This window comes from Zeus faber, assembly GCF_960531495.2.
Source record: "Zeus faber genome assembly, chromosome: 6".
NCBI lineage: Eukaryota > Metazoa > Chordata > Actinopteri > Zeiformes > Zeidae > Zeus > Zeus faber.
The window spans coordinates 18890210-18917709 of NC_137201.1; the positions used below are offsets into that span (position 1 = coordinate 18890210).

The window sequence follows — 27500 nt, forward strand, 5'->3', positions numbered from 1 at the left end:
ATATTTATTAACACCCACCTGCACGGTAATATTTTCTTGCTCATCAGAATTATTCATAATGTGCCAAACAGAAAAACAGAAAAAAAAAAGATAAAATATTCGTCTTAGAGAGGAGTAGCTGAGCACCGTGGCTCTGACAATAATCACCAGATCTATCGGTGTGCTATCAGTGAGGGGAGCCATCAAAGCCAGCCGGTGCGACAACGCTGCTTACCATGCATGCTAAGAGGTGGAGAAACGGGAACAGAGAAGAGCAAACTCAGGCTGAATGAAAGTTCATGAATATTACACATGAACTTTTTTTTCCCCGTGAAGCAATACAGAGTCGATGATGACATAGAATCTCATGAATAGAAATTGCTTGGCCGGAAAAGAATATTCACTATACTATATACTGTATATAGGGGAGACTAGAGACTATGAGTCGTACGCATGCACTGATAGTGTGGCACCTGTGAATTACTACACAGCATGAGATTATGCCCCGGAATGCAGATTATTTATTGAACGCATGTGCCCAGCTACGTGCAAATGAAGACGAAGCATAAATGTAGTTATGATTAACAGGGGGGATGTTAAAGCGTAAGTAGAATAATGCATCAGGAACATGCTAACTAATTGATTATAGTGATTCAGGGCCTGATAAGCCGGATGTTGGTGCGGTTATCAGTTGAAAATTGGGCTAAAATAGAGTATTGCATCACAGATATGCTCTGAAACATAATATAGTCGGGTAGCAGGTGCCATATCAAACATGACAGACATTAAAGACAACCTAGTTGTTGGTGATGTCGTCTTCTTTTTGACAGATGGCACTAAATGGCAAAAATGGAGAACATGCAGAGATGCAACAGCCTCAATAACGCTCTTCGTCGCCTCTTTTCAGCGAAAGAAATGGATCCGAGCCGGGCTCCATCTCAGCCGATAATAAAGTCTACGATTCAGAATGGGTTTGGTGAAAAAATGGAATTGGTGAATCCTTACTGATAGCACTCATCGTGCCTGTGAGATATGACACCTTCAGGGAGAAGACACTAAGAAAAAGATCAGATAACGAACCAGATGTCTGTTGTTTTTTTTTTTTTTGTTTTTTTTTTTTTTAGGGTTAGGGTTTGAAGTCAGTTTGAAGTTTTACCTGGGAAATAGCGAGCCAGCCCTGCAGCACTCCCGAACACCTGCCAGAGCAGGGTGGGGTCGTCCTCCCTGTTCTTCTTAAAGATGTCCCCCAACGCCTCCGTCCAGTTCAGCTCATTCAACACGATGGTCGCTGCACGCACACACACACACCCACACCCACACACAAAAAACACACACACACACACACTTGGGTTAACCATCTGGCACTAATAAGTGTAGAGTGATACGCGCTGCACGCTGTGTCTCTCTGTGTGCAGGTTTTTTGGGGTTTGGTACACCCAGCAGATGGTGCCAGCCAAGGTGACTCAAACGAAATACAGCTGTCATAAGTGGTTTTCCCGTTGCCCTTAATCACAGTGCAGTCTCAATGGGCTTCACAGCGTTCACATTTCACACAGAAACCACAACCATCAGGAAGGAAGGAGGAAGGAACTCCAGAACAAAACCTTGGTGATAACAGTCACCAACACCACCAATAGGGTCTATCAGTAGAGTTATGAATAAGAAGCAAGTGGACACTCCGGCGAGCGGATGCAGAGTGCCAAAAAACAATGGACGTTGTAGCCACTGGAACCACCACCACCACCCCAGTGAGAGCCATCAGCCGTGAGTGATAAGGCAACCGCACTCAGCAGAGTGGTGCTTGGAGTGGAAACAGATTCTAAATATTGGATAATGGTATTGTGCCATCTAACAGACTACAACGACAAATAAACAGACTGCCTCACATAAGATTCCAATCAATCCTGTGCACCATCATAGTGCATTTGCATATCTAAGTATGCATGCGTACCTGGGTATGTATGTGTCTGCACTTGCAAGCCTGTGTGTGTGTGTGTGTGTGTGTGTGTGTGTGTGTGTGTGTGTGTGTGTGTGTGTGTGTGTGTGTGTGTGTGTGTGTGTGATTGATGCTGTAAGCTGTGAAAGGCAACAGGCATTATGAATGTAATGACACAACAGGCAGAGAGCTCAGAGCCCAAGACGTCGCCACCTAACACTCACTATGATGGATGGAGTCACACCACATGCTCGCCCTTCCTCCATCTTCTCCGGGTGTGTGTGCGTGTCTGTGTCTTTATTCCTTGCCTTCATCTTTCCTCTCTCTGAATTTCACTCTTTTCTGGTATATACTGTATATATATATATATATGAGCTGAGATGATGTGTGTGTGTGCATGTGTGTTAGTGTGTGATAGATTGCCATGCTGTATTGAGTGTGACGTGGCTCATTGATGTGCAAAGCAAACACTTGTTCATTTGCATGCATTCCTCCAGAGTGGAGAGTTAATGAAGCCTCAGTTGCAAGCAGTGTGTATGTGAGCATTTCTGCTTGTGTGTGTGTGTGTGTGTGTGTGTGTGTGTGTCCATGTGTGTGTCTGTGTGTGAGAGCGAGGGCATGAATGTATGCCTACATACTGTAGTAGTACGGCCACCAGAGAAGGTTGGAAATCAAGCTTTCCACCTGAATGTGAGAATTTCTATACAGATTTAAATGTACACAAAGAGGTGAAGACACTATCGGAAGAAATCGACAAGAACATTAAAGACCAAAGACAAGAGTGGAAACAGATGAGTGGGAGACAGAGAAAAGAAGAAAACAATAATTCATACTTGGCATAGTCACAATTTTTTTCCCTTGATTTCCAAGTGAAAATAAAAATGATGCGAAAAAAAATGTGGAACACAGGCTGTGAAATATTGCAAAATAGTTTCTAATACTTGTGAATCACTGACGATATTTCATAAGCTTAGCTGGTCTGCTATGGGATGGCTTATTCTCTTGTCACCCGTGTTGCCCCTGACACTAATGAATTCCCCGGCCGGCGCGCGCCGGCTTTGATGTCACACCGAATCCACACCCCGCGACAGCTTCATCGCCAAGGGAATAGCCAGGATCCATTCTCCATTCCACATCTTTCACAAACAAATAAAGGGCGGCGAACATCACCTATTAATTCTACGTTTTAGCTGTGATGAATGAAAAGAGCATGTTGTGTTTTATTAAAACCTAAAAGGAGGGAAAAGGGAAATCCGTACACATTTTCAAATCCTTGAGGCGAGGTATGGTGTACAATTTTTACATCCTCATTTAGCTTTTGTCCAAAGTGACTTACAATAATTTTTACATGGAGGGATGAAGCCATCTTAAGAAATAAGGGGTTAAGTGTCCTGCTCAAGAACACTGCAGCATGCAAGCAGGAGGAGCTGGGGATTGAACCAGCAACCTTTGGGTTGCTAGACAACCCACGCTGCCCCCCCTTTATCTGCCCCCTAGTTGTTGTTTCTTTCCCTTTTACCTGATATAGAATAAAAAATGTGAGGGGTTAAAAAAAATAGATAAATAAATAAAAAAATAAATTATTAATAATAATAATAATAATAATAATAATAATAATAAATAATAAAACACAAAACTACATTTAAATGAAAATTGAGCAAATTAAAGAAGGTGTGAAGATAGAGGTTTCATTTCCAGGGGTTTTGCTTTATCCGAACTGCAGGTGGTTCTAGATCTGTCGGCTGAGATGCAGCACGGCCCCCTAATGGTGCCAGATATCTTATAGGTTGCTCAAAAAGAATCCGACGGATAGAAAGCAACATCTCACATGCCGGAAAACAACACAGAACCTGTGTTATGGGTAAACATCATTGCATTCAATCAATTTCTCCTCCCGTTTCTCTCTCTCTCTCTCTCTCTCTCTCTCTCTCTCTCTCTCTCTCTCTCTCTCTCCCTCTCCCTCTCTACTGTCTATCATGATCTTTTTGCCTCTTCTCTCTCCTAATTCTCTGTGGTTGTTCAAATCAGACTAATTGATCAGGCTTACCGGGGTCCTTTTTAGATCCTTTTTTTTCCACTCGTCTGTTGTCTGTTTGAGGTAATTCCACAAACTTTTCCCCCTCCCTCTTTGCCCGGTAAAATCCAATTTTCTCCCCCTCTGGAGCTTGGGTTAGGCTATTCCTGGAACATTTTATAGGGTTGAAATCAATTTGGAGGGTTGAAACCTCTATAACCTATCAATCTCTTGTCTTTTACCTTTCTGCGAGGCTTAAGAAATGCACTGCACTGCATGCATGCCCATATATATATACACGACACAGACACACAGACAGACACAGACAGACACAGACAGACACAGACAGACACACACACACACACACACGCAGGTATAGTGTAGGTGCTTTCATTTCTTGCAGGTCAGACCTGATGCCTGGCTATACTCCAGCAGTGTAAAGTACCTATGCATACTCATTACAGACCACTGATAAACAACTGGAAGGGGGAGCCAGAAATAGGAATGGCTCCCCGCCCAGATTATACAAAGTCACTGATTGGCGCAAGTTTAAAAATTGCTCCGTATCTTGCCATTTATCCATGCCTAACTCTGCAATGTCCCCGGCTTTAAGGTCATGAAGGTTGGGTGGTGTAACCTTGGGTTCCCCAGCAGGTAAAGGAAGGAAGCTAAAGGAGCCACTCCCTTCTTCCCGGCCCAGAGACTGCTGATGCATCACATTCTCCCCCTCACGGTAATTAGTAGTCACAGATCTAAATACACACAGCTCCAACACACACACACACACACACACACACACACACACACACACACACACACACACACACACACACACACACACACACACACACACACACACACACACACACACACACACACACACACACACACACACACACAAATGAATTAAAGGAACCTTTGCAAATGTAATATGATGCATCATTTGATTCATCTGTATCAAATTACAATCAATGGATCAAATTGGAGAAGATTGGATCAAATGATTCTGTAAAATTATTATAAACCATGTCAGGTAAATATTACCACACCATGGGGGAAACAATCCGAAATGTGTCACAGAAGGGAATAATCCACTCCATAACACAATGCACCCTTGATTTCCTTACTGTTCGTGGATAATTAAGGTTCGATTTCTTGGCTCCAAAGGCATTTGATCTCAAGGGACAACCAGAGATAATTTAACAGGCGTAACGCTATTTGATTTGTTATTTCATTTCTTCATTCTTCATTTTACTGTGACCCCACATTCAGAAGTGAAGAAGGAAAAATGGGTAAAAGAAGTAAAATCCTTTGCAAGTTGCAATTTCTTCACCTTGACAGCTCACATTTCAATTGCATTTTAAATATATGAATATATTGACTTACAGGAAATCTACACTTTAATTACTGATTGCAATTTTAAATATTCTCAAGCCATTGGGAGGAGTTGAAAAAAACAAAGAAGAAATAACTGAGTTATAGCCTCAGGAGTTCATGTGGAGCAGCCGCTGCACATCAATGTCCCAAGGACACCATTCTACGCCATGGGACACATACAGCAGAGTGCAGAAGCAATTCCAATTATATTGTAGCACCTTTTTTCCAACCATGACATAACCAGAGTAAATCGTCTTGAAAAATATTCTACAAACAACATTTCATAATTCGTCTAGCAGGAGAAATAGGTTTGTGTTTTTTTGTAACCTGTCTTTTAAGACGCTAATAGTGTCTAGTTAAGAATCTTTCATGTTTTCATGCAGAATTGGTCCACATGACCAGAGAGGCTCCAAAATCCCTCCCTCTGTCTTCTCACAAGACCGGCTCAGCTTGTAACAGGCCACTCTATAGTTCACCCGCTGGACGTGGGGGATGAGGGAGTTAGCAGGGGGGCAGGTGAGCAACACCTCGACTCTTGACTTGCTGCTGTGGGTCTTCTCCCACAATCTTCTTCAGTATCTTGCTCCTGACCAAGTTGTCTGATGTCTCACGTGCTTGACTGCACATCAGGCATGTGAAGCCCTCCAGCTGCTCCTGCGCTTCCGGCTTCACCTTCCATCGCCCAGCTGTAAAAAGATTGTTGGGATAATTGCTTAGTTTGCTCTTTCCAAATGTTGCATTCTATTCGACATGTATAACATAGCCAAATTATTTGAAAATCCATCCACTAACCTGAAAGCCTTTTGAAATTTGGGGTTCTTCTGGAGTTTTTTGAGCGGTGCCACATCGACCTTGCCCTTGAAGGCGCTGGTACAGTCCTCACCACTGAATACATGCTACACGGCTGCCCAAGAGAGGTGGCCAGCTCCGTGACATTGAACAGCTGACGGTGCCAGCCTGTGCCAGTGTCAAGGTAGATGACGAGGTTGATGGCGTCAGCGTGATGCAGGAGGATGAAGAAGATGCCTGTGTCCGGGGTGCTCACTTCTGCCGACTTGAACCCCAGCTTGCGGGTAGAGCCAAACCCGGCTATCTGTCTCCTCCTAGTCTGACTGGAGGGCATGGATCTCGGTGACTTCAACCTGAAATGGCACAAAACACCACAATGCATGGGAGATAATATTCTTGGCAAACAATCTGAGACCTCATTGAAGTTTCAGTTAAAGTTGAAGGTATGGATAGATCAACTTACTTCCCCATCTGATGACATTAGCTAATGAGCTGTTCCCGCCAAGATGAGAGCAGTTAACCCGCACTTTGCATGCCAGGATGCTGCCTTCTTACTCCCCCAGACCTTAAGCATCAACTGGCAGAGCTGCAACTTGTTCTCCTCATTGCCCAGAAAGAGCTTAAAGACCTAGGTGGCCATACCATGCACTATGAACTTCTCAGAAAATCGCCTCAGCCTCTCCTGCGCCTTGATGGAGTCAGGCTGGTAGGAGTCAGTGGAGAAGGTCAAGTGCTTTTTGGCAAGCGACTGACCCAGGACCTGCAGGCAGATTGCTCCAAATGTATGAGGCAAGTTTGTGAGGAAATAAAAGAGGGCACTTGGATAAGATGGCTTCCTTGGGTTAGGGTACTTCATCTGTCTTCTCATCCAAGAGGAAGTGCAGCATGGTTTTGTTGGTTGGTAAAGAACCCACCAGGAGTACAAAGGGACAGATGAGAGGGAGTAACACATCAGCTCATCAAGATCAAGAAGCTTTTCCAGGACCTGTGACTTGACGCGCAGATGGAAGGCCAGGTTGCTCTGCTACTAGTACTAGATGAGCTATAACACAAGGACAAGCATATAATAAAACCAATGCACCAGAGCATTAAGCTAAACAGGCGATTCAGGTAGGATATTGTTCAAATTAATATATCAAAGCATAGAACATATAAATTGCTTTACCTTTCCCTCTGAGGATGTGAGCTTGGCCATCTTGGTGCAGGCCTCCATCTTCAGCAGCTTCTTCTTCTTGATGGGAACGAAGAAGCTTGTCTCACACCCACCCTGAAGCCAGTCTCGGATGAATGCACCCTTGGCAGCCTCGCCAACAGCCTCAGCACAGAGGACATCAACCCCGACCTCAAGGGAGACAGTAGCACCGGAGGCGAGAGAGTAGAGGCGATCGTTGTCCGTCATTTGGAAAAGGTTGGTGAAACTCTTGATGGCAGTGACGGCGCACTGGACTGCCTCCTCACTCTTCTTGATCTGTGCCGGCCCCAGCCGACAATGTTTCCCAGCCTTCGGGTACCGCAGGGTCATCGCAAAAGACCAGATCAGGGTTTTACTGATTTGGAGGCCCCAGGCAAAGCCCAATGTGAGGCCCTTCTCCATCTTGCTTAACACAGTCATAGCTAGTGAACAAAAACTATACTATCTTTCACTATTTTATCTTTAATTAATTCAAGACAAAAGTATAGTACATGCTATGTTTTTGGGGTGGTTTGGTTAAAGCAACCTCATCTGTCTCGGGCTCTAGGTAATTGGAACGGGATCAGGGTGGCTGTACGCCTGTTGCTCATTAGAGCCATCGATGGGCAACAGGTAAAACCCCCATCCCCACACAACGGCACTTGAGTGCTGTGTGGCAGCCGGAACTGGCACACATTCTGTTTGATAAAGCATTTAAACATCCACTATTCTCTAGGGGTAAAAGTCTGAAGTCATCAACCGTGTGTGTGTGTGTGTGTGTGTGTGTGTGTGTGTGTGTGTGTGTGTGTGTGTGTGTGTGTGTGTGTGTGTGTGTGTGTGTGTGTGTGTGTGTGTGTGTGTGTGTTTGTGTGTGTGTTCTTACAATGCAGTAAGGATCTCAGGCATTCTGTATTGCTTTCGAATATTTATTCTCTTGTAGATCAAATTTCAACTTTTCTCTATTATCCCCGCTGAGTCAACACACACTCTCTTACTCTTCTGTTCTCTTTTGTTTGGGGAAGAAACTTCTTTCAATATGCATGTGGCAACAATTCATTTCAATGATACATTAATTCATTTTAATTCATTTATAAACCCCTGGACTTCAGCTCTTATGTGTTTCAGCGAGATTTCTGTCCATCTTCAAAACTCTCTGCACTTTCAAAACATATTACACATAATCTATCTGTGTTTTGGGATCATTTTTAGGAATCATGTACATCGCAACTATGTTATTGAAGCTGACTGAAAACAAGAATACTACACATTTTGGCCACAGCCAATTAAAACATTGATCAAATCTATTAGAGAATGAGACCTAAAAGCTAATAATTCTGGAAAACATTTTGGGAGTAAAAAAAAGACCTTGTGCTGAAAAAAAATTGTTGCATCTATGAGTAACGTTATAGTGTTTTTTCCGAAATAAAAGTCCTCTGCTTCTTCCCTGTTCTCATTTGGGAAGGGGCAAATACATGTGTTCTAAATGTTGAGGGGGACATATCCCCTGCGTCCCCCCCAAAATCTACTGTGTGTGTGTGTATGGGTGTGTGTCCACGACAGATGCGACGGAGCGGATCAGTCGGACCCGGACGCGTCTGACCTGGAGATCTCGGCCGTCTCGGCGTAAGACACACCGGGTTTCACCGAGACTCACAGTGTCCATTTTCCATCTTTACAGACTTCAGTGACCGACCATAGTCGGATTTCTGTTGTGCAATTAAAACGGAACCTTTCATAACTACATTTTCGTGGGGTGTGGCTCCTGGACACAGGGTTTGACGCGTATGCACGCAGGTTAAAGCCTATTATCTAAAAGCATTAAAACATCATTTTGGAGCGTCCCCCTGTGGGTTTCGGGACTTCTCTCAGTAACTCCCTCTAGCAGCCCATGTCGAGGGGCGTGCACGGTGCGCGCAGTCTGGATTGGAGACCCACATCTCAGTGCACCAGATGCGCAACCTGGCGGAACGCTCGCTTGGTTCTGGTGCAGAAAGCAGAAATGCTGTCTGGAAAAGCGGCTCCAAAAAGCAAAAAAAGACAGATTGGATGACTGATCAGTGGCATCTTGGAAGCTCCTAGATAAACAGCCTTCAGACAGCTCCCCCCTCTCTACACACACCCACACGCACAGAGAGATAGACACACATACACACATACACACACATACACACATACACACGGGTGATGCGTGTCCTCACTGTTCTGCTGATGTTGGGACAAAAATTGGTCCAAATAACTTTTGTTCGCTAGCCGAAATGTTTTGTACAATACAAATTCACTAGGCCCCTTTTGGCAGACGAGGCCCCAAGCAATTCGCTACCGATGCCTAATGATAAAAAACGCCTATGGCGCTGACAGGCTGGGAAGTTGGTGAAGATGCCGAGCAGACATCCCTTCTGTTCTTCACAAGTTGTGACGATTGATATTTGAAATGTGTAAGTAGCAGTTACCAGTAAACAATAAGTACTTACCATAGCAACCGAGTGGAGTAAGTAAGTACAGTAGCAGCATTGGGCTTCTGTTCATGGGGGGCCACTTTTGATGAGGCGGACAACGTTGATGATCAGTGAAACACGGGTTTTGATGTGTTTTGCTTTCAACTAGCTAGTATTATCAGATTGCCATCGACACAGGTTTGTGATTGCCATCCATTTAAGAACCGTTCAATTGATATGCAGTCAGAGAATAAACAAATTTAATTCGGCTACTGCAGGAAAATATTGTGAAACAAAATAGCAAAAGTTATATTGTTATGAGCCGAAAATTTGTAATTTGCCTGTTTATCACCAATAAAGAGTGTTTGTACCATGCCGATGACCTTCCTATTTGAATCAGGGTCTAAAAATTATATGAAAAAGTGAAATATGAGTTGACCGTGGCAACATAAACAATTCCTAACTAGACGTCACTAGGGTCCTAAAGAACAGGTTACAAAAAATGTCATGCATGGGGACCTATTTCTCCTGCGAGACTAATTATGAAATGTTGTTTGTAGAATGTCTTTCAAGACAATTTACTCTGGTTATGTCATGGTTTGAAAAAAAAAAAGCTACACCATAATAGGAATTGCTTCTGCACTCTGCTGTGTGTCCCTTGGCTTAGAATGGTGTCCTTGGGACATTGATGTGCAGCGGCTGCTCCACATAAATTCCTGAGGCTATAACTCAGTTATTTCTTCTTTTTTTTCTCAACTCCTCCCAATGGCTTGAGAAGATTGAAAATTGCAATCAGTAATTGAAATGTAGATACCCTGTAAGTCAATATATACATATATTTAAAATGCAATTGAAATGTGGGCTTTCAAGGTGAAGAAATTGCAACTTCCAAAGGATTTTACTCCTTTTACCCATTTTTCCTTTTTTTTGTGAATGTGGTGTCATGGTAAAATGAAGAATGAAATGAAATAACAAATCAAATAGCGTTACCCCTGTTAAATGATCCCTGGTCGTCTCTGGAGATCAAATGCTTTTGGAGCCTCAAAATTAATTGAGAAATCTAACCTTAACTGTCCACGAACAGTCAGGAAAACAAGGGTGCATTGTGTTACGGAGTGGATTATTCCTTCCGTGAGACATTTCAGATTGTTTCCCCCATGGTGTGGTGATATTTACCTGACATGGTCTTGAATAATTTGATAGAATAATTTGATCCAATTTGATCCAGTTTGATCCATTGATTGTATTTTGATTCAGATGAATTAAATGATGCATTTGTAAAGCTTCCTTTGATTCATTTGAGTGTGTGTGCGTGTGTGTGCGTGTGTTGTGAGAGAAAAATGCATTCGATCAACTATTTTAAATTAGGACAAAGGGCTCTACCTCCAGAAGGGGTTTTTTAAAACATTTGTCTCCGTTTCCCCAGGAACCCCCAAGAGTTTATGTAAAGGGAAATGTTTTGCTCCCTGCAATGTCTAATATCTAACATGAAGGAACAGAGCACATTTGGCTCTGTTTACCTTCTATGGAGATGAAGAAACTCAACAGAGGAGCCTAGAGGTGCATTGTCGTGCAATCTGCGTGCCAGGTCAAGTTTGCAATTACCTGTGAATTTCACTGTCTGGGGATAGCACCAAAGGAAAACGTTGGGGGGCGCAGACTTGTAAGGGACCTGTGACCCAAGCCACACCCTCCGTTGTTGTGTAAAGACCTCTTGGTCAGAAATAAGACCAGACTGGTCTGAACACTGCTTTGGAGCAGTACTGAACCTTTCTCTTTATTCTAATAAAGAGAATGTATAAAGAATAAAGAACATTTATAAAGAATAAATCATCTTGAATATTCTCAGTTTTGTTTTCTTGTAACAGATTTACCTCACCGATCATTGCGGAAGAATTTCTTCCACAGTGTGTGTGTGTGTGTGTGTGTGTGTGTGTGTGTGTGTGTGTGTGTGTGTGTGTGTGTGTGTGTGTGTGTGTGACTGTGTGTGCGTGCGTGTGTTTGGAGCTGTTTGTATTTAGATCTGTGAGTACTAATTACGGTGAGGGGGAGAATGTCATCAGCAGTCTCTGGGCCGGGAAGAAGGGAGTGGCTCCTTTAGCTTCCTTCCTTTACCTGCTGGGGAACCGTTTGGGCCCCAAGGTTACACCACCCAACCTCCATGACCCCAAAGCCGGGGACATTGCAGAGTTAGGCATGGATAAATGGCAAGATACGGAGCAATTTTAAACCTTGCAACAATCAGTGACTTTGTATAATCTGGGCGGGGAGCCATTCCTATTTCTGGCTCCCCCTTCCTGTCGTTTATCAGTGGTCCGTAATGAGTATGTATAGGTACTTGACACTGCTTCTCTAGACTATAGCCAGTCATCTGTGTCAAAATGATGTGAAAAAGTGGAATAATTTGTCTTTGTATGTTTTGTTATTGTCTTGTTCAAGAGTTATAAAAATCTGCGTTTTTCCCCACTCGCGTGAACATCAATTCAAGATGGCCGCCTCATGGGCCATAAGTTGACTTTGGCAACATGAAACATTCTTAACTAGAGACCATTAGGATCCAAAAATAACATGTTACAAAAAAATGCCATGAAGGTACATAGGAACCAATTTCTCCTGGTAGACTAAATGGCTATGATATTATGTTTGCTGATGATATTATGTTTTCTGATGATATTGTGTTTGTGTGTGGTTTGACGTGTATGTGAGTAGGGGGTCGTGCCTCTATGCAACATGTACCTTTGGTTATGTTCATGTATATTATATCTATATATCAATCTATATGTCGATATATATATATAAATATATATATCACATATTTATATATACAGTATATACTGTATACAGCATATCACATATATGCAGTATATATATATGTGATAAATACAGTATAACGTATAAGTAAAAGTATCCGTGTGTGTGTGTGTGTATTGGGAGGGGTTACAGTGTCTATACTTGCAAATGCATGCAGAATTGTATATTTTAGTATATACAGCATATACCCAACTCTATGTGTGCAGTACACGTGTGTGTGTGGGCGTGGGTGTGCATGTGTGTGTGTGCGCGTGTGTGTGTGTGCGTGCGTGTGCGTGCGTGTGTCTGCGTGTGCGTGCACACTCACAGCCATCATAGATGTCAGTGGGGATGTGTACGGCCGTGTGGTTGTGATCAGTCAGCCGTTTAAAAGACGGGTCCTCTGTGAAGTCTGGTCGGATCCTGTTTCTCCGGCCCTGCGTCTCGTTGGCTTCCAGCTGAAAGGAGACAGCACACGGGGAGTAGAGGAGGAGTGGGGCGTTAAAACATAAACCCCTCTTCATTCCGTCCCACAAAAAACAAGCATTTGATGAACGCACAACTATAGAAATCCCCCCAGTTTATCACTCCGCTCTTCAGTCCATCTCAACTTGTCCAATAAATCTCATGGCGTGTTCAAAAAGCCTGACGGAACATGTTTTTTTTTTTGTTTTTGTTGTTTGTTTTTTTTGCTGTTTTGTTTGCTGTTATCAGCTTTATTGGGGAGGGAAAAGGGGGCGGGGGGCTCGCAGATTGCTGATGAGGTTTATAACTGTAACTCAACGTTCACCAATTTACCTCAATGAGAGACCTGCAGACCGGAGATAAATGGGGGAAAGGCAGCATGAGATATGAGGGAGAGAATCAAGAGAGGGAGAGCGGGCGAGCGAGAGCGAGAGCGAGAGAGAGAGAGAGAGACAGAGAGACAGAGAGACAGAGAGACAGAGAGAAATGAGGCGGGGTGAGGGGATGGAGCGAGAGGGAAAGAGAGCGAGCGCGAGGAGAAAGTGTGAACGGTGGTTTCTTAATAAAGCAGCAGTGTAGCCGCCTCATATATCTCATCTGTCAATTAGAGGAGAAACATGGCAGAACCCTCTTCACCTGAGAGGAGGTGGGGATGGAGGGATGGAGCGGAGGGGGGGAATTCATTTAGAAAAGCCAGTGGAGCAGGCAGACGGTGAGGAGGGATTGTTGCACATGGGTGTGGAGGGATGGAAAAAAAACAAAAACAAGAACAGAACGAAAGGGCATGATTGTATTGAGCAGGAAGGAGGGGAAAGGCACGGGAGAGGAGGGGGAAGAGATGAAAGAGAGGCAGAGAAAGCTAGAGCGAGACAGAGGAAGAGAGATGGAGGTATGGGGTGTGTCAAGGCAGGACCCCCATCTCGGGAGCACGTCTTCAGTGTGACCCTTCAGTTTGCAGAGGAAATGGGTATGAAGGAGGGAAAGCACTCACATTGTCCTTTGCGTTGTAGTAAGAAATCTCCCCATCCTGTAAACAAGCCACAGGAAAACACAAATGGTAGGTTCAAAATGTAACAAATATATAAACACATACATCGGATATACATCTATATATATATATATATATATATATATATATATATATATACCGTATATACAGTGTGTGTGTGTATTTAAGTGATTCATAAAATGTTCACATTAATTTTAAAATGTAAAGGAAACCAGTGACAGGATGGCAGTAAAGGGGTAATATGCTCCCGTTTCTTTACACATATCAGTATTCTACTGGAAGCATATTGACCTTGCTGTAGTTGTGAGAAATGCTACTCAGTGAGGGAGGAATAAAGAGAATTGCAGCAGTCGTGAAGATACAAGTGCGTGAATGACCTCGTCAATAGAGTCTGATCAATAGAGGACAGGAATAGACTGATTTAAGAAATGGTCGAACAACTTTCTCAAACATCCCTGAAAATGTAAGGTTTGATGTAATTATCCCTAGGTTCTTGAAAAAAGGTTTCTAATTAGGACCCAACATAATTCTCAACCAAGTGAGATTGGCAAATTAACGATATCTCAGATGCATCCTCATCCAGCTGCTAGTAGGGAAGTGACACCCCAACCTTTAAGGTGTGGGCTGTTCTGATGAGAAACTAGTCTATCAGGATCCTTAGGAGTGAAAAGAATGGAAATATGCGGATCATCTGCGTAGCAATGAAAAGATATGTTGCATTTTTGATATAATGTGACCTAATAGGTGCATGTAAAGAGAAAACAAAGTGGACCCAAAATTGAACCGTGTGGTACGCCACACTGTATTATAGTCTATAGTGACTGTATGAATTTCTGAATTTCCTATGGTGGATTAATAAAGTGTTTTTTCACATCTTATACTAAATGTTCCCGCCTAGTGTACATCTGCAGTTAAAAGAAGAATATATTAGAAACATAATACTGTAAGTGCTGTTTCTGCCAAGACAGGAACCCAGACTGGAAGCCGAAACAAAAAAAGACTGTATTTTTTAGAAATCTAATTTACATTTCAGAAATCTATTAATTGATCAAAATGTAAACATTTATTTCTCTTACAGTTTAAAGTAAAAATTGAAATGATGAGAAGGGCCTGTGGTAAAATATAATTACAGTCGTTTAAGGAGGGTTGTACAATATCATGTTAAAGGATAGCGGGAAAGATACCAGTGACTAATGAGGCAATGATAAAGTCAAGGATGATTGGACAAATAGAATCAATAACTTCTTACAGTCAGGAACTAACAATCTGCTTTTTGGATTCACAAAAAGAGCCCTTTAAACACAGATGTTAAAGCCTACTACTTATGTGAATATGGTTCATATTCTATATTATATTCTATTTTTGTTTATATTCTATTTCTATATCCTTTACTCCCATATTACATTACACAATATTTGCCCACAGACATTTCACGACAGCCATTTACAATGTACAAGCAATACATTTCCCTCTGACCAGGAATGCAATATGGTAATTCACAGCTAATGTATACAGCCACCATGTATAACTAGCTCCGCAACAGGCAAGCGTGTCTGGTCATCCACTTTACTGTGTGCAGTAATTGTCTGACAGAGTAACCCAGAGAAGGCAGGGGCAGTCTGTAATAAATTGGATTTTTAATGGCCAATGAGGTTTAATGAACAGCAAATGTATTGGCTTGGAGTATTTTTTAGTGCCTCTAACAATATAAACAATCATACAGATTGCGCCTGCTCACACACTAAGTAGGTGAATATCAGCGTGTGTGTGTGTGTGTGTGTGTGTGTGTGCGTGTGCGTGTGCGTGCGTGTGTGTGCGTGCGCGTGTGTGTGTGTGTGTTACTTCAAACTCGTCTTTCCACTGATGCTCCATCTGAAAGTTCTCGGCAGCGGTGGCCAGTTTCTGGGAACAGACAGAGCAGGGCATCAGACTTGGAAACAACAGAATGATGAAGGAGAAAAAGACTTCCATCAGAACCACAGGCTTAGTAAGGGGAGACAAAACCAAAATACCTGGCTAGAGCTATCACAATCCTATCATTACATTGCATTATTGCCTGACTGCAATGTTTTGAGCAGATTGAGAACTTTTTTGTATAATTGTTACAATGATATTTCTACGTTTCCATTCATATTCCAGGGGAATTTTAAACCAATGTTCAAAATGTCACAATCATACTTGCTTATTGTACAGAAGGCTTATACTGTTTAAGTGGAAGGACCGTCTTCCTCCTTCTTATGGTAATTGGATTAGAGAGGTCATGCAACACGTCAAATGAGAGACAATTGGCTACACTAATTGGGAATTTCTCCACAATCTGGCAATCATTTTTAACCTTTGTCAAAAAAATAGAGGCTGATTAAACAACCTCACAGCATAGACATAATAAAGCAGTAATTGTTAATCAAGCTCTTTAATATACATATACTATATATATATAAAAATATAATTACTTTTTTCTATGTTTAGAAATGTTTATTTCTTTGTTTTCATATGTTGTGTACGAGTGTATAGTGTATATGCCTATTTTGGTATTTACTTTTATCTCTCCCTACGTTATCCTGTTATTGACTGTACACATTTCTGTTTTTTTTGTGATGGATATAGATATTTATATATGCCGTTTATATGTGTGACTTGCCAAAAACATATTGGACTTATGTTATTTTACTATTTACATTTTTTGTAATTTATTTATTTATATATCTATGTATTTATGTGTTTATTTATTTATATTCTCTTGGACTGCTTTCAGGTTTCATGTTTCATGTTTCATGGATGCTGCGCTCGTCAAATGAGCGTCGCCTGGCTCTGCTGGCCATACAGCCACGGCAATCCAGGCTATTCTCATTTGTAGTTCCATGTTGGTGGAACGAGCTGCCAAAAATTATCAGAGTGGGGACCTCCCTCTCTGTCTTTAAGAAGCACTTGAAGACCCAGCTCTTCAGTGAGTACCTCCTCTCCTAACCTACAATGACTTAGCACCACCTTGCAGTATTTATTGTTACACTAATGTTGTTGTTACACTAATCTCTGTCGCAATGTAGCTTGAATGTTATTCTCCCTTGTAAGTCGCTTTGGATAAAAGCGTCTGCTGAATGACTAAATGTAAATGTAAATGTAATGTTGTCTGGCTTGGTGGAATTGATAATTAGGGGATGGAGGGCGGGGGGAGGGTATGTGTTTTGTATTGTATATTTGTATTTGTATTGTTGTTCCTTTCTATAAATGCAAAATAACATATAAAAAAATCCTCAAAAAAAGAAATATCCCAATAAATACATCAGTTGTGTTGAGGTCAATTTTAATGTTTATTTTACAACTTTCAATTCAGATAAATGCAATTGGTATTCATGTATTCGTACAAGTTTTGTGTTATGCCATTTTTATCTTGACATAAAATGAAAAAAAAAGAGACAACAAAAGATGAATAAAATTGTTAATCGAAATTATTTGTAAGACAATGTAATATCTTACAAATGTAAGACACACCAATAATATGTCTTTACACGGCATGTAAAAATTCAAGATCGTGCCAGCCCTCTCTGCCTGGTCTTACAAACAAGGGCTCCTGTCACAGGACTACTGAGATCTTCCAGAAGAGTCGGCTAAATGCCACACAGAGCATCATTAAGTCAGGGAGAAAAGGTTGTACTTTTCAGAGAAAAAGAGCAGAATAATGGAGAGAAATAACCCTTTTGGTCACCTGCGAGGAACAGCAGATCACTGATTAATATCAGTGGAGTGGGAATTACCATCGAAGGAGCTGTCAATCACAACACAGCCTGCAGAACTGGGTTGGGAGGTGTTAACTCCCACCACCTTTACATGGGCACAGCACACACACACACACACACACAGTACACACACACACACACACACAGTACACACACACACAGTACACACACACACACACACACACACAGTACACACACACACACACACACACACACACACACACACACACACACACACACACACACACACACACACACACACACACACACACACACACACACACACACACACACACACACACACACACACACACACACACGTGTGATCCTCAAATGGTAGGGGAGTTGGGGAGAGAATGTTTATAAAAACATGAACTATTTCTTTGTTCACATTTCATAGCTCCCTAACTATACAATGTGTTTTGTGAAGGTCATCGTACTCAACAGAGTATTTCCACTAATTCCAGGTAGTGTGCGGCGGGAGCCACTGGGAAGCAGAAATAATGAACACGGAACAAACAGGGAACCAGAAGAAACAGAATCAGAAGGAATCAGAGGAATCTTTGTCTCTGACAGCTCTGCTCTCCGACCGTATATACTGCACAGTATATCTGTCCTAGAGATTTTCAACAGCCTCCAAGCAAACATCATTCGGTCAAAAACATCCAAGTATATTACCGAATGCAGTGTGAATGCAGCGACATCACACATCCACTTGTAATTAGTAAGTGTGTAAATGAGGAATAATCTCACGGCCGCTTGTGATATATATTAGTATGTGTATTGTGCATGCCTGTGTGTGTCTGCGTGTGCCATTCAGTGCCGTTCTTAACCAACAATCACGTCCCTTTGGCCTCCAGTACTGGGCTCCCTTCCAATCCTATCTCCACCTCCTCTTCACTGGCTGTCAGCAGATAAAAATACCTCCCTCTCCCAGCCACACACACACACACACACACACACGCACACGCACACGCACACACACGCACACGCACACACACTCACACACTCACATACACACACTCACACAATATATATACACATTTCCAAAAAAGTAATCATAAAGGGATTTGAGACAAGCCACTGTCATTAAGCTCATTCCAAACACTCCAGAAGTCATAAAGTGGCACCGACATGTCACAGCACAAACTATCCAGCAAGTCATTATGATTTCCCCCGAGGAAAACCATGAGATTCACACACACACACACACACACACACACACACACACACACACACACACACACACACACACACACACACACACACACACACGCACACACATGCACTTGTGATACACCCCAAGGCCTTCTTATTCGCTACACACAGACCATAGCCATGTTGTGTTTGTAATCATACGGGGGTCATGCTGGAGAGTGTGGTTTCTCCACCCGTGCCACAGACAAATCACATTCCATAAAGCGGTCCTGCTTCTCCGTGGTGTGTGGATTTAGGGGGTTTTACCAGAGGAGGTGTAAACACAGTCCACATGGAATAAGCCACATGGAATGGTCCGGCAGAAAGCACGTTCCCTCATCCATTATTCAGCCGATCAAATAATCTCAAATTCACCCAGGCTATCCGACAACTTTCTAAACGGAAAAATCCCACCTGCTGGTCATAGGCTCGAGTGTTTCATAACCCAAAACAGCGAGCCAAGATTTAAGAGTATAATAATATGATACCTGGGGGCAAGCAGGGAGTAGCAGTTCATATCCCCGCTGAAAAGGCCAATTGCAGTAGGTCTCGTCATTGGGGTAATGCGTAATGTCAGCTAATGTCAATGTAATGTCACGTTGTGTGACGACTGTGCGTCTGCAAGCTAATGTCATTGAGTTAAATCACTCAAGACATAAATCCAGACAACTTCCCACCAGGATCTGGCTCTGGGATGTCGATGCATTATGTATTAACCGACCCAAACAGCATGGATGTGCATGGATATCGATTATAAACGCTTCTCTTTGCTGCGGCATTTCCATCATCTTTCCACTGTTCGGCACCATCAATCTTCCAGTCGGTAGAAGGCACATACAAAATGAAGATTGTCATTTATTATATGCCGTGTGACACCAACCACACACACACACACACACACACATACACTCACATACACACACACACACACCCTTGTATGCTCACGCACACACATCTCCTAAGAGAGCTCAACCGACAGGGTTGTTAAAAATTCATGACGGGGTTTTGACGAGGCTTCTCTCCCGCCGGGGACGTGGAGGGTAGGAGGTGTGTGAGTGAGGAAAGACGTCTAATTGCACTCTTTTCCTATGTCTGTTGCTTTTTTTTTTTTTTTCTCATTGATGTCCATCTTCTTTCTTTCTGGCTGTCTGTTGTTTCCTACCGACTGTCTGTTTGTCCCGGTTTCAATCACATGGATATCGGGCGTTCAAAAGAGGCGGGGGACACCATGATCACAGAGGCTCCATGCTCCAGAACCTTAATTAGACGAGAGACGGCTCATTGCCCTAAACCGGCCTAACAGTTCATTACAGAGCCACGGTGAGATCTCTGTCTATCGATTTAGAGCTATTGACAGCTCATCAAGCTGAAAGCCCTCCCACCCCACCCCAATTCTGCTCAACAATAGATTGGCCTAGGGCTTCATCTAACTGCTCGTTAGTCACCCCAACCTCCCTCATCACACCCTGTAGACACTGCAACGCCATGTCCAAATGAGTCCACTTTGTCACTGGGAAACCACAAGAGACCTGTATAGAGCTCCTGCGCCCTGGTGGTAAAGGAAAGGATGTATGGTGGAGTGTATGAGGGAGGAGGTATTTTGGCGAAGAAGGGAAGGATGAGGTAAAACAACGGGAAATTAACAGATGATGGTGTCTGTGATTGTAGCAGAAATCGATATAAACCGATACAGGTGATACATGGAGCAAACCTGCCCCTTAGAAAATTACCTGGTGTTGACAGATAAACCTACAGCGGCGCCTTTCTTGCCAATTGCCAATTTGGATACACATTATCCCATTCGGATTCACCCGGAATATTGATTACACAAAAACACTGTGATAAAACTGAGATGCATAGCTGCATTTTTTTTTAAGCCACAGAGGTACATTTCTGGAGCATCTCACTGATGAAGTACAGTATGTACATATCTTTGAAAATAATTGTTTAAATAGTAGGGCAATTTCGCAAATAACACAAGGGGATACATTCAAAAGAAGGAACGAAGTTGTAGTAGCAGTGGTCACAAAAAAATGGGTCAAACACAATTACTGACTTTTTAGCCCAAAGTTTGTCTCTTGTTCTCTTGACTTAGAGAAACAACAGGGTTGTTGTTTTTTATAGTAAACCTTATTTTTATATTATTGGGAGTCAACCCCAGTGAGTATTATCAGAATATTTTAAAATGATCTGTTTGTGTAAAATAATGTTTCGGGGTTCAGTTTATTGCAGAGAGGGCTAGTTGGAATTAGCCCAGAAGCAGATAGAGATGTGTCATGACAAGGGCTCCTATCCTGAGTGTGTGTGGGGATGGGGTATTCACCTGTTGCTCTTTAGACCAACCAACGAGCCGGTATGCAGCCACTGTGATCATGGGTCCCCAATTATCTAGATCCAGGTGAGGTGTGGCTGCTCAAACCACACCATCCCCACACCACATAACCCCGACACCAAACTGAGGCCAGGGAGAATACCTGCCCAAAGCCCACCCCCTCACCAAGCAGAGAACAAAATAGAAATAAAATGCCAGGTATAGGGTTGCTATACCTGAAAAGGACAGACTCTAACACAAGGTTCCTGTACCTTAAAATAATAAAACATCGGACTCTGACACAGGGTTCCTATACCTCAAACCAACAAATGTCCAAAAAAATTAACTGACCCCATCCAGGGGACCTGGTTCCCCGGAACACCATGTTCCAGCGACTTTCTTCCCCCCAGGGCAACGACAGGCTGCCCCCTCCTCCTTTTCTGGAGCGTCGGGCCTCGGGCTGCTGTGCTGGCTAGTGAAGGCATGGCTGGACTTGGATGTTGTGGGGGCTGCTTGGAGGGGTGGCCTGGCTGCTGGGCTGCTGGATGGTCCCTGCGGTGGCTGCTGGGTGGAGTAGCTTGCTGCCAGCAGTTACTTGTTGTGGTTGCTGCGGCTGCTTCTGCCCCGATCCTCCGCCGGACCCCCGGCTGCTGCTGCTGCCAGTCGGAAAAGGGTTGGTGCTGGGGCCACCCGTTGACCCACTGGTGGCTCCAGGGCGTCTTCGAGGGCCCCTCTGTATCCCTTCCCCGTGCCGTCCCGTGTCTGTTCAGGTGCCAGGTGCCAGTGTGGCGGCGTCCGTCCCCCGAACCCACGCAGGACTGGCGGGGGCCCCAGCTTATTGCAGTGCCCCAGAGGACAACATCGGCGGGAGAGCTACGTCCAACCCCAGGACCCACACTGGATTCGCCGTGTCCCCAGCCCAAGGAGGTGCCACGGAGGACAATGTCAGGGGTGGAGCTACGTCCGACCCCAGGACCTAGGCGGGATTCGCCATGTTCTGTGGTGCCTTGGGACGCTCTCTCCCCTTCCCTTGACGCCTCTCTGTCCCCCCTCAGCTCCCAGGGCAGTGCTGCGGGAAATGAAGGAGCTGTGCAGACGTCTGGGCAGGGGGGCGGACACTGCGGGAGGCCCGGCCACGACCGCCACAACTGTCCTCGGATGGAACTCAGCCAGGTGGTCTGGGTCGCTGGCCCGCCGGACCCCTAGAGCTACCAAGTACCCATAAGGCTACAAGGAGGTAGACATCAGGCTTTGCTGGACTCCAGCAAAGCCCACCCAAGCCCTGGGTCAAACCAGGGCTTGGGTGGAGGCGTCACAGGTTCGTTGTGTGCATGGGGATATTCATACGTATCCGATGGCCTGGCTCGAAATTCGGAACAAGTGGAAAAAGCATTGGGTACAGGCTGCAGTTAGTTCCCGCCTATCACGCTCCCTGATTTTGGCCCGGGATTGACCAAGGTTTGATGCGTTGATGAGAGAGGCTGAGGTCGTCGGCGGGCGCGATGGGTGCGTGGGCGGCAGGATCCCAAATCCCTTTAACCTTCCCCATCGACGATTTTTCGCTGGAGCAGTCGCGAGATGAGACCCTACACAGGGCCTTTGAGGGGGTAGTTAAAATCGATGGCGTATTGACGTGCTCACTCAACTGTTTTTTTTCGGTGATTAGGGACAGGTTATATTGAGTGAGCCGTGACACTCAGACCGGAGACGAGATAACCCAGTTGTTAGTGCCAAATAGCTGCCCGGTAATGCTCTTCCAGGCGGCTTACCATAACCGGATGGCGGTTCACCTCGGTCACAAGGAAACATGACAGCGGATAATGGCTGGCTTCTATTGGCCGGGCATTTGGGCAGATGTGAGTGCGCTGCGTGTTGTGAGTGGCCGTTAGTCAACCCTCCGGCTACGCCAAGGGCGCCATTGAGACCCCTTCCCCTAGTCGAGGTCCCGTTCGAAAGACTCGGTATGAACCTCATCGGGCTGTTAGGCCACGGTATCGTTTTGTGTTAGTCCTGGTGGATTATGCAACCCGGTACCCAGAAGCAGTGCCCCTGCGCAGTATTACAGCCAAAAGTGTGGCGCAGGGGCTGTTTCAGGTCATCTCCCGAGTCGGGATTCCGAAGGATATCCTGACCAACCAGGGCACTACCTTAAGGTCATGTACACTTCGGGAACTTTACGGGTTACTGGGCGTCCGCTCAATTCAGACCAGTGTTTATCATCCCCAGACCGACGGCCTGGTGGAGCGGTTTAATAAAATGCTGAAAAACATGATTCAAAAGTTTGTTCACGACGATAGCCGTAATTAGGACAAGTGGTTGGACCCCCTGTTGTTAACGGTGCGGGAGATTCCCCAGGCCTCCACGGGATTTTCTCCCTTTGAACTCCTCTTTGGCAGGAGACCCGGGGGGTGCTAGACCTAATTAAAGAAAACTGGAGGAAGGTCCTAGCACCAGTAAGTAATGATATACAATATGTTATGGACCTGAAAGCAAAGTTACACACGCTGATTCGGCCGTTATCACAGGTGACTTTGCGCCGGGCTCAGAAACGTCAGCACCTCTTATACGACTGGGGGGCATGACTCAGACAATTTGCACAGGGAGACAAGGTGTTATTGTTGCTCCCTACATCCAGCTCTAAATTGCTCGCAAGTGGCAAGGGCCATTTGTGGTCACACGGCAAGTTAGCGAGGTCGATTATGAGGTTGATTATAAGAATGGAGGAAGGGGGCGTCTGTGGCTCTGGTCATGCCGGTCATTGAGCGGGATGAGTTGGGGCCAAAGGTTCAAAAAGCGGCCGAGGCCGTATCAGACCAAGGCCCTGTTAAGTGACCATCTCTCTCTGTCCCAGAGGACGGAAGTAGCTACACTTCAGCGTCGCTTCTCTGATGTTTTCTCCTCCCTGCAAGACCTCACGTCCCTTATACATCACCATGTGGAGACGACCCCGGGGGTGAAGGTGCGCCCTCCGCCGTATCGCCTGCCCAAACACAAACGCAAGATCATGCAGGCAGAATTAGAGGCCATGCTGGCCTTGGCGTAATCGAAGAGTCTACGAGTGACTGGCCTAGTCCCATCGTGCTGGTGGGTAACCCGATGGGTCAGTCCGATTCTGCGTTGAGTACTGAAGGGTGAACGTGGTGTCCAAGTTCGACGCCTACCCTATGCCCCGGGTTGATGAACTTCTCGACCGGTTAGGTACAGCTCATTTTTTCACGACACTGGATTTGACCAAGGGCTACTCGCAGATTCCCTTGTCTCAGGAGTCCAAGGAAATATCGGCGTTCTCCACGCTTATACCACTTTCGCACACTTCCATTCGGGTTGCTCAGTGCCCCAGCCACCTTTCAGAGACCGCGTCATGGACTCATGGACCGCGTCCTGCGCCCGCATGTAGCATATGCCGCGGTTTACCTAGATGACGTTAGTATTCAAAGCGACACCTGGGAGCGGCATATGCAACATGTGGGCGCTGTGCTTGAGTCCCTGAGGTGGGCTGGGCTCACCGCTAACCCAAAGAAGTGTGCCAAGGCACGGTGGGAGGCACAGTATCTGGGGTACCGCTTGGGCGAAGGCCTGGCCCGACCCCAGCTAGATAAAATCGCTGCGGTCGCAAACACAGCAAGACCCAAGACCCAGAAGGAGGTGAGGTAGTTCTTTGGCCGGAGGTAGGAGGTTTGTCCTCAACTTTTCAGAGTTGAATGTGAATTGAATGAACAATAAAAACTCTCGCCATGTCGGCGCACCACGACAGGAAAGACTCTCCCTCTCTAAACCCTTACCTGTGGGAAGAGACCCCCACAATAAAGATGTGTCATGACTGAGTGTGTGTGGGGATGGGGGGGGGGTTTACCTGTTGCCACTCTGATCCTGGGTCCCCAATTATCTACTGTAGATCCATGTCAGGTGTGGCTGCTCAAACCACACCATCCCCACACCACAGACTCCAGCCAGGAGAGGCGCCCCGTTGATATTGACTTCACTTTCAGGGTCGAGTGCTTTACCCCCGGTTCTGAGTGTTTGATGGGAGAAGGATTGGACCTCCTAGAAGCCCAGAGAATTATTTCTGGCCGTCTCCCTCGTTGTCATTCCGTTGTAGCAGACCAGCAGTCCACCATACATTTAGTGAGAAAGCCCACCACAGCTTAAAGGATAGATAGCAAAGATGAGACAGACTCTGCTAGGCCTCACATGTCTCTTGGGCTCTGTCTGTGCGCGCGCGTGTGTGTGTGTGTGTGTGTGTGTGTGTGTGTGTGTGTGTGTGTGTGTGTGTGTGTGTGTGTGTGTGAGCATGAGTCAGGCCAAACTACGGACAACAAAACCATAGCTGAAGTGAAATAGTCTTACTATTGAAGTACAATGAATAGAAAAGTTTACAGTTATATAATACAGGTTCTGACCAGAGACGTGGAGCACTAATGATGCCATATTAAATCAAACAAATTGCCATCTCACAAGGGTGAATAATCTACTAATATAAGATTGTTAACGAAAATAAATAAATAAAATAAATGTATTTAAAATAAATCAAATCATATGCCCAAATAAACTAACCAGCTCAGGTGGTGGTTTAAGTGTCCCCTAGTTCATTCGATCTCCGCTCATCTTTTTTTTCTGATTCTCAACAACAGGAGATAAGATGTGTGAGACTCATACAGCCAATCAGATTAAACCATCACATTAGGATACCACGCCCACAGTGATATGCCCCACCCATCCATTGAGCTGAGCTTGCTTCACGTGAACCTTTTCAATTCTCCCACTTTCTGAAGTCGCTGGTGAGCAAGTTTGTACCTGCCATCGAAAGGTCAAAGGTCAGTTTGGAAAGAATATTAGGCCGGGTCACTCTCAGTTCTTCGGATGGTTGAGAGTCATTATGGATAAATTATCAAAAACACAAGTCATTTACAAAAAAAGAAAATGAATGTTTTATAAAGCTGTATTCAAGGTTTGTAGACATAAAAAAGTCAAGACTGATTTATAATTGTGTTCGCTCTTTAACAGGATGGTGGATCCCAGATGGTTGACAAGAGAAGACGACCAACACAGTTTCATCCGTACATACTGTCCAAAAACATCCCCACCCACAAGATTGCTGTTTACAAAAAAATATGCCTCAGCCATTACTGTCCCTTTCTTGTGTCTAATTTGGTTCTGGAAATCAATGATGGGACTGTGGTCAGCAGGGGCGTCGCTAGGGGTGGGCTTCTGGGGCTTCAGCCCCGAATGTTTTATGAATAGTCCTGATCTAAAATAGCCCTGCTGGGCCAGCTCTACCTGTAGTCGACATTGGCCGCCGCCAATTGCGCCCCCGATCGCTCCCTCTCTGACAGTACCAACTGTGCCCACAGCACGCCAGCAATGGGGCGCCTGCTATCGCTGCGTCAAATCTGTGTGGTTTTCTTTAACATGTAGTAGGTTATTTTATTTTACTTTGTTGTCTTATCAAGAACCACGCATAATGGGGACAAGCACCGTGCATCGACAGTTTTCCGAGAGCGGCAAAATGGCTAGAGCATGCTTGGGCAAAGCCCCCGATGTCTTTAAATCCTAGTACCCCTGGTGGTCAGTGTAGACAACTACAGAAGCAAAACTCTAGAATACTGTAAGGCCAGCAATAAAGCCAAAGAATGATGTGTGTCTGTGTGTGTGTGTGTGTGTGTGTGTGTGTGTGTGTGTGTGTTTGTGTGTGTGTTTGTATGTATCGGTTGGGTAAGCTTGTGTGTAAGTGTTATTCCTGCTCAAATGTTTCCAAAAAGGCTCCAGTGGGACTGAAATCAATGGGCCATTCAGAGCACATTGCCTGATCTCCACAGCCACAAAGAGAATTAACCCACACACACACACACACACACACACACACACACACACACACACACACACACACACACACACACACACACACACACACACGCGCGCGCGCACACGCATACATACGAGGGCGGCACGGAGGAATGTGGCATGAGCAGAGACCAGGTAGCAAACAGGCCCCAGGGCTAAATTAATAAAGACAGCATCGATAAGCTCAGACGTTACCGGTACTGTAGACAGTATTGGAGAAATGAAGAAAATTGATTTTCTATTTATTTCGGCTATACAACCCCTTTCTAACTTCTAACAATAAGATTAACATATTAATCTCAGAGGCATTTTCGCTATTATCGGGAGAGACACCTTGCCTCTCCCTCTCTCTCTCTCTCTCGCCCCATCGCCGGAACGGAGATATGCGCGAGGAGGACGGGGCCGGCTGCCTCTTCCTGGCTCTCACACGCGCACGAGGAGACCCTGCT

General features: G+C 44.7%; 1 protein-coding gene across 1 annotated transcript in view; it reads right to left on the reverse strand.

Moving 5' to 3' along the window:
• Window positions 1-27500, reverse strand: part of LOC307231961 (voltage-dependent calcium channel subunit alpha-2/delta-1) — a gene marked incomplete at both ends in the record, with an annotated part of 79438 nt that overhangs the window by 32285 nt on the left and 19653 nt on the right. Inside the window, 4 exons of the mRNA XM_080002838.1 lie at window positions 1136-1267; window positions 12820-12949; window positions 13948-13983; window positions 15808-15867. Of these exons, the coding sequence (XP_079858964.1) occupies window positions 1136-1267; window positions 12820-12949; window positions 13948-13983; window positions 15808-15867 (358 nt within the window). The remainder of the gene's footprint in view (window positions 1-1135; window positions 1268-12819; window positions 12950-13947; window positions 13984-15807; window positions 15868-27500) is intronic.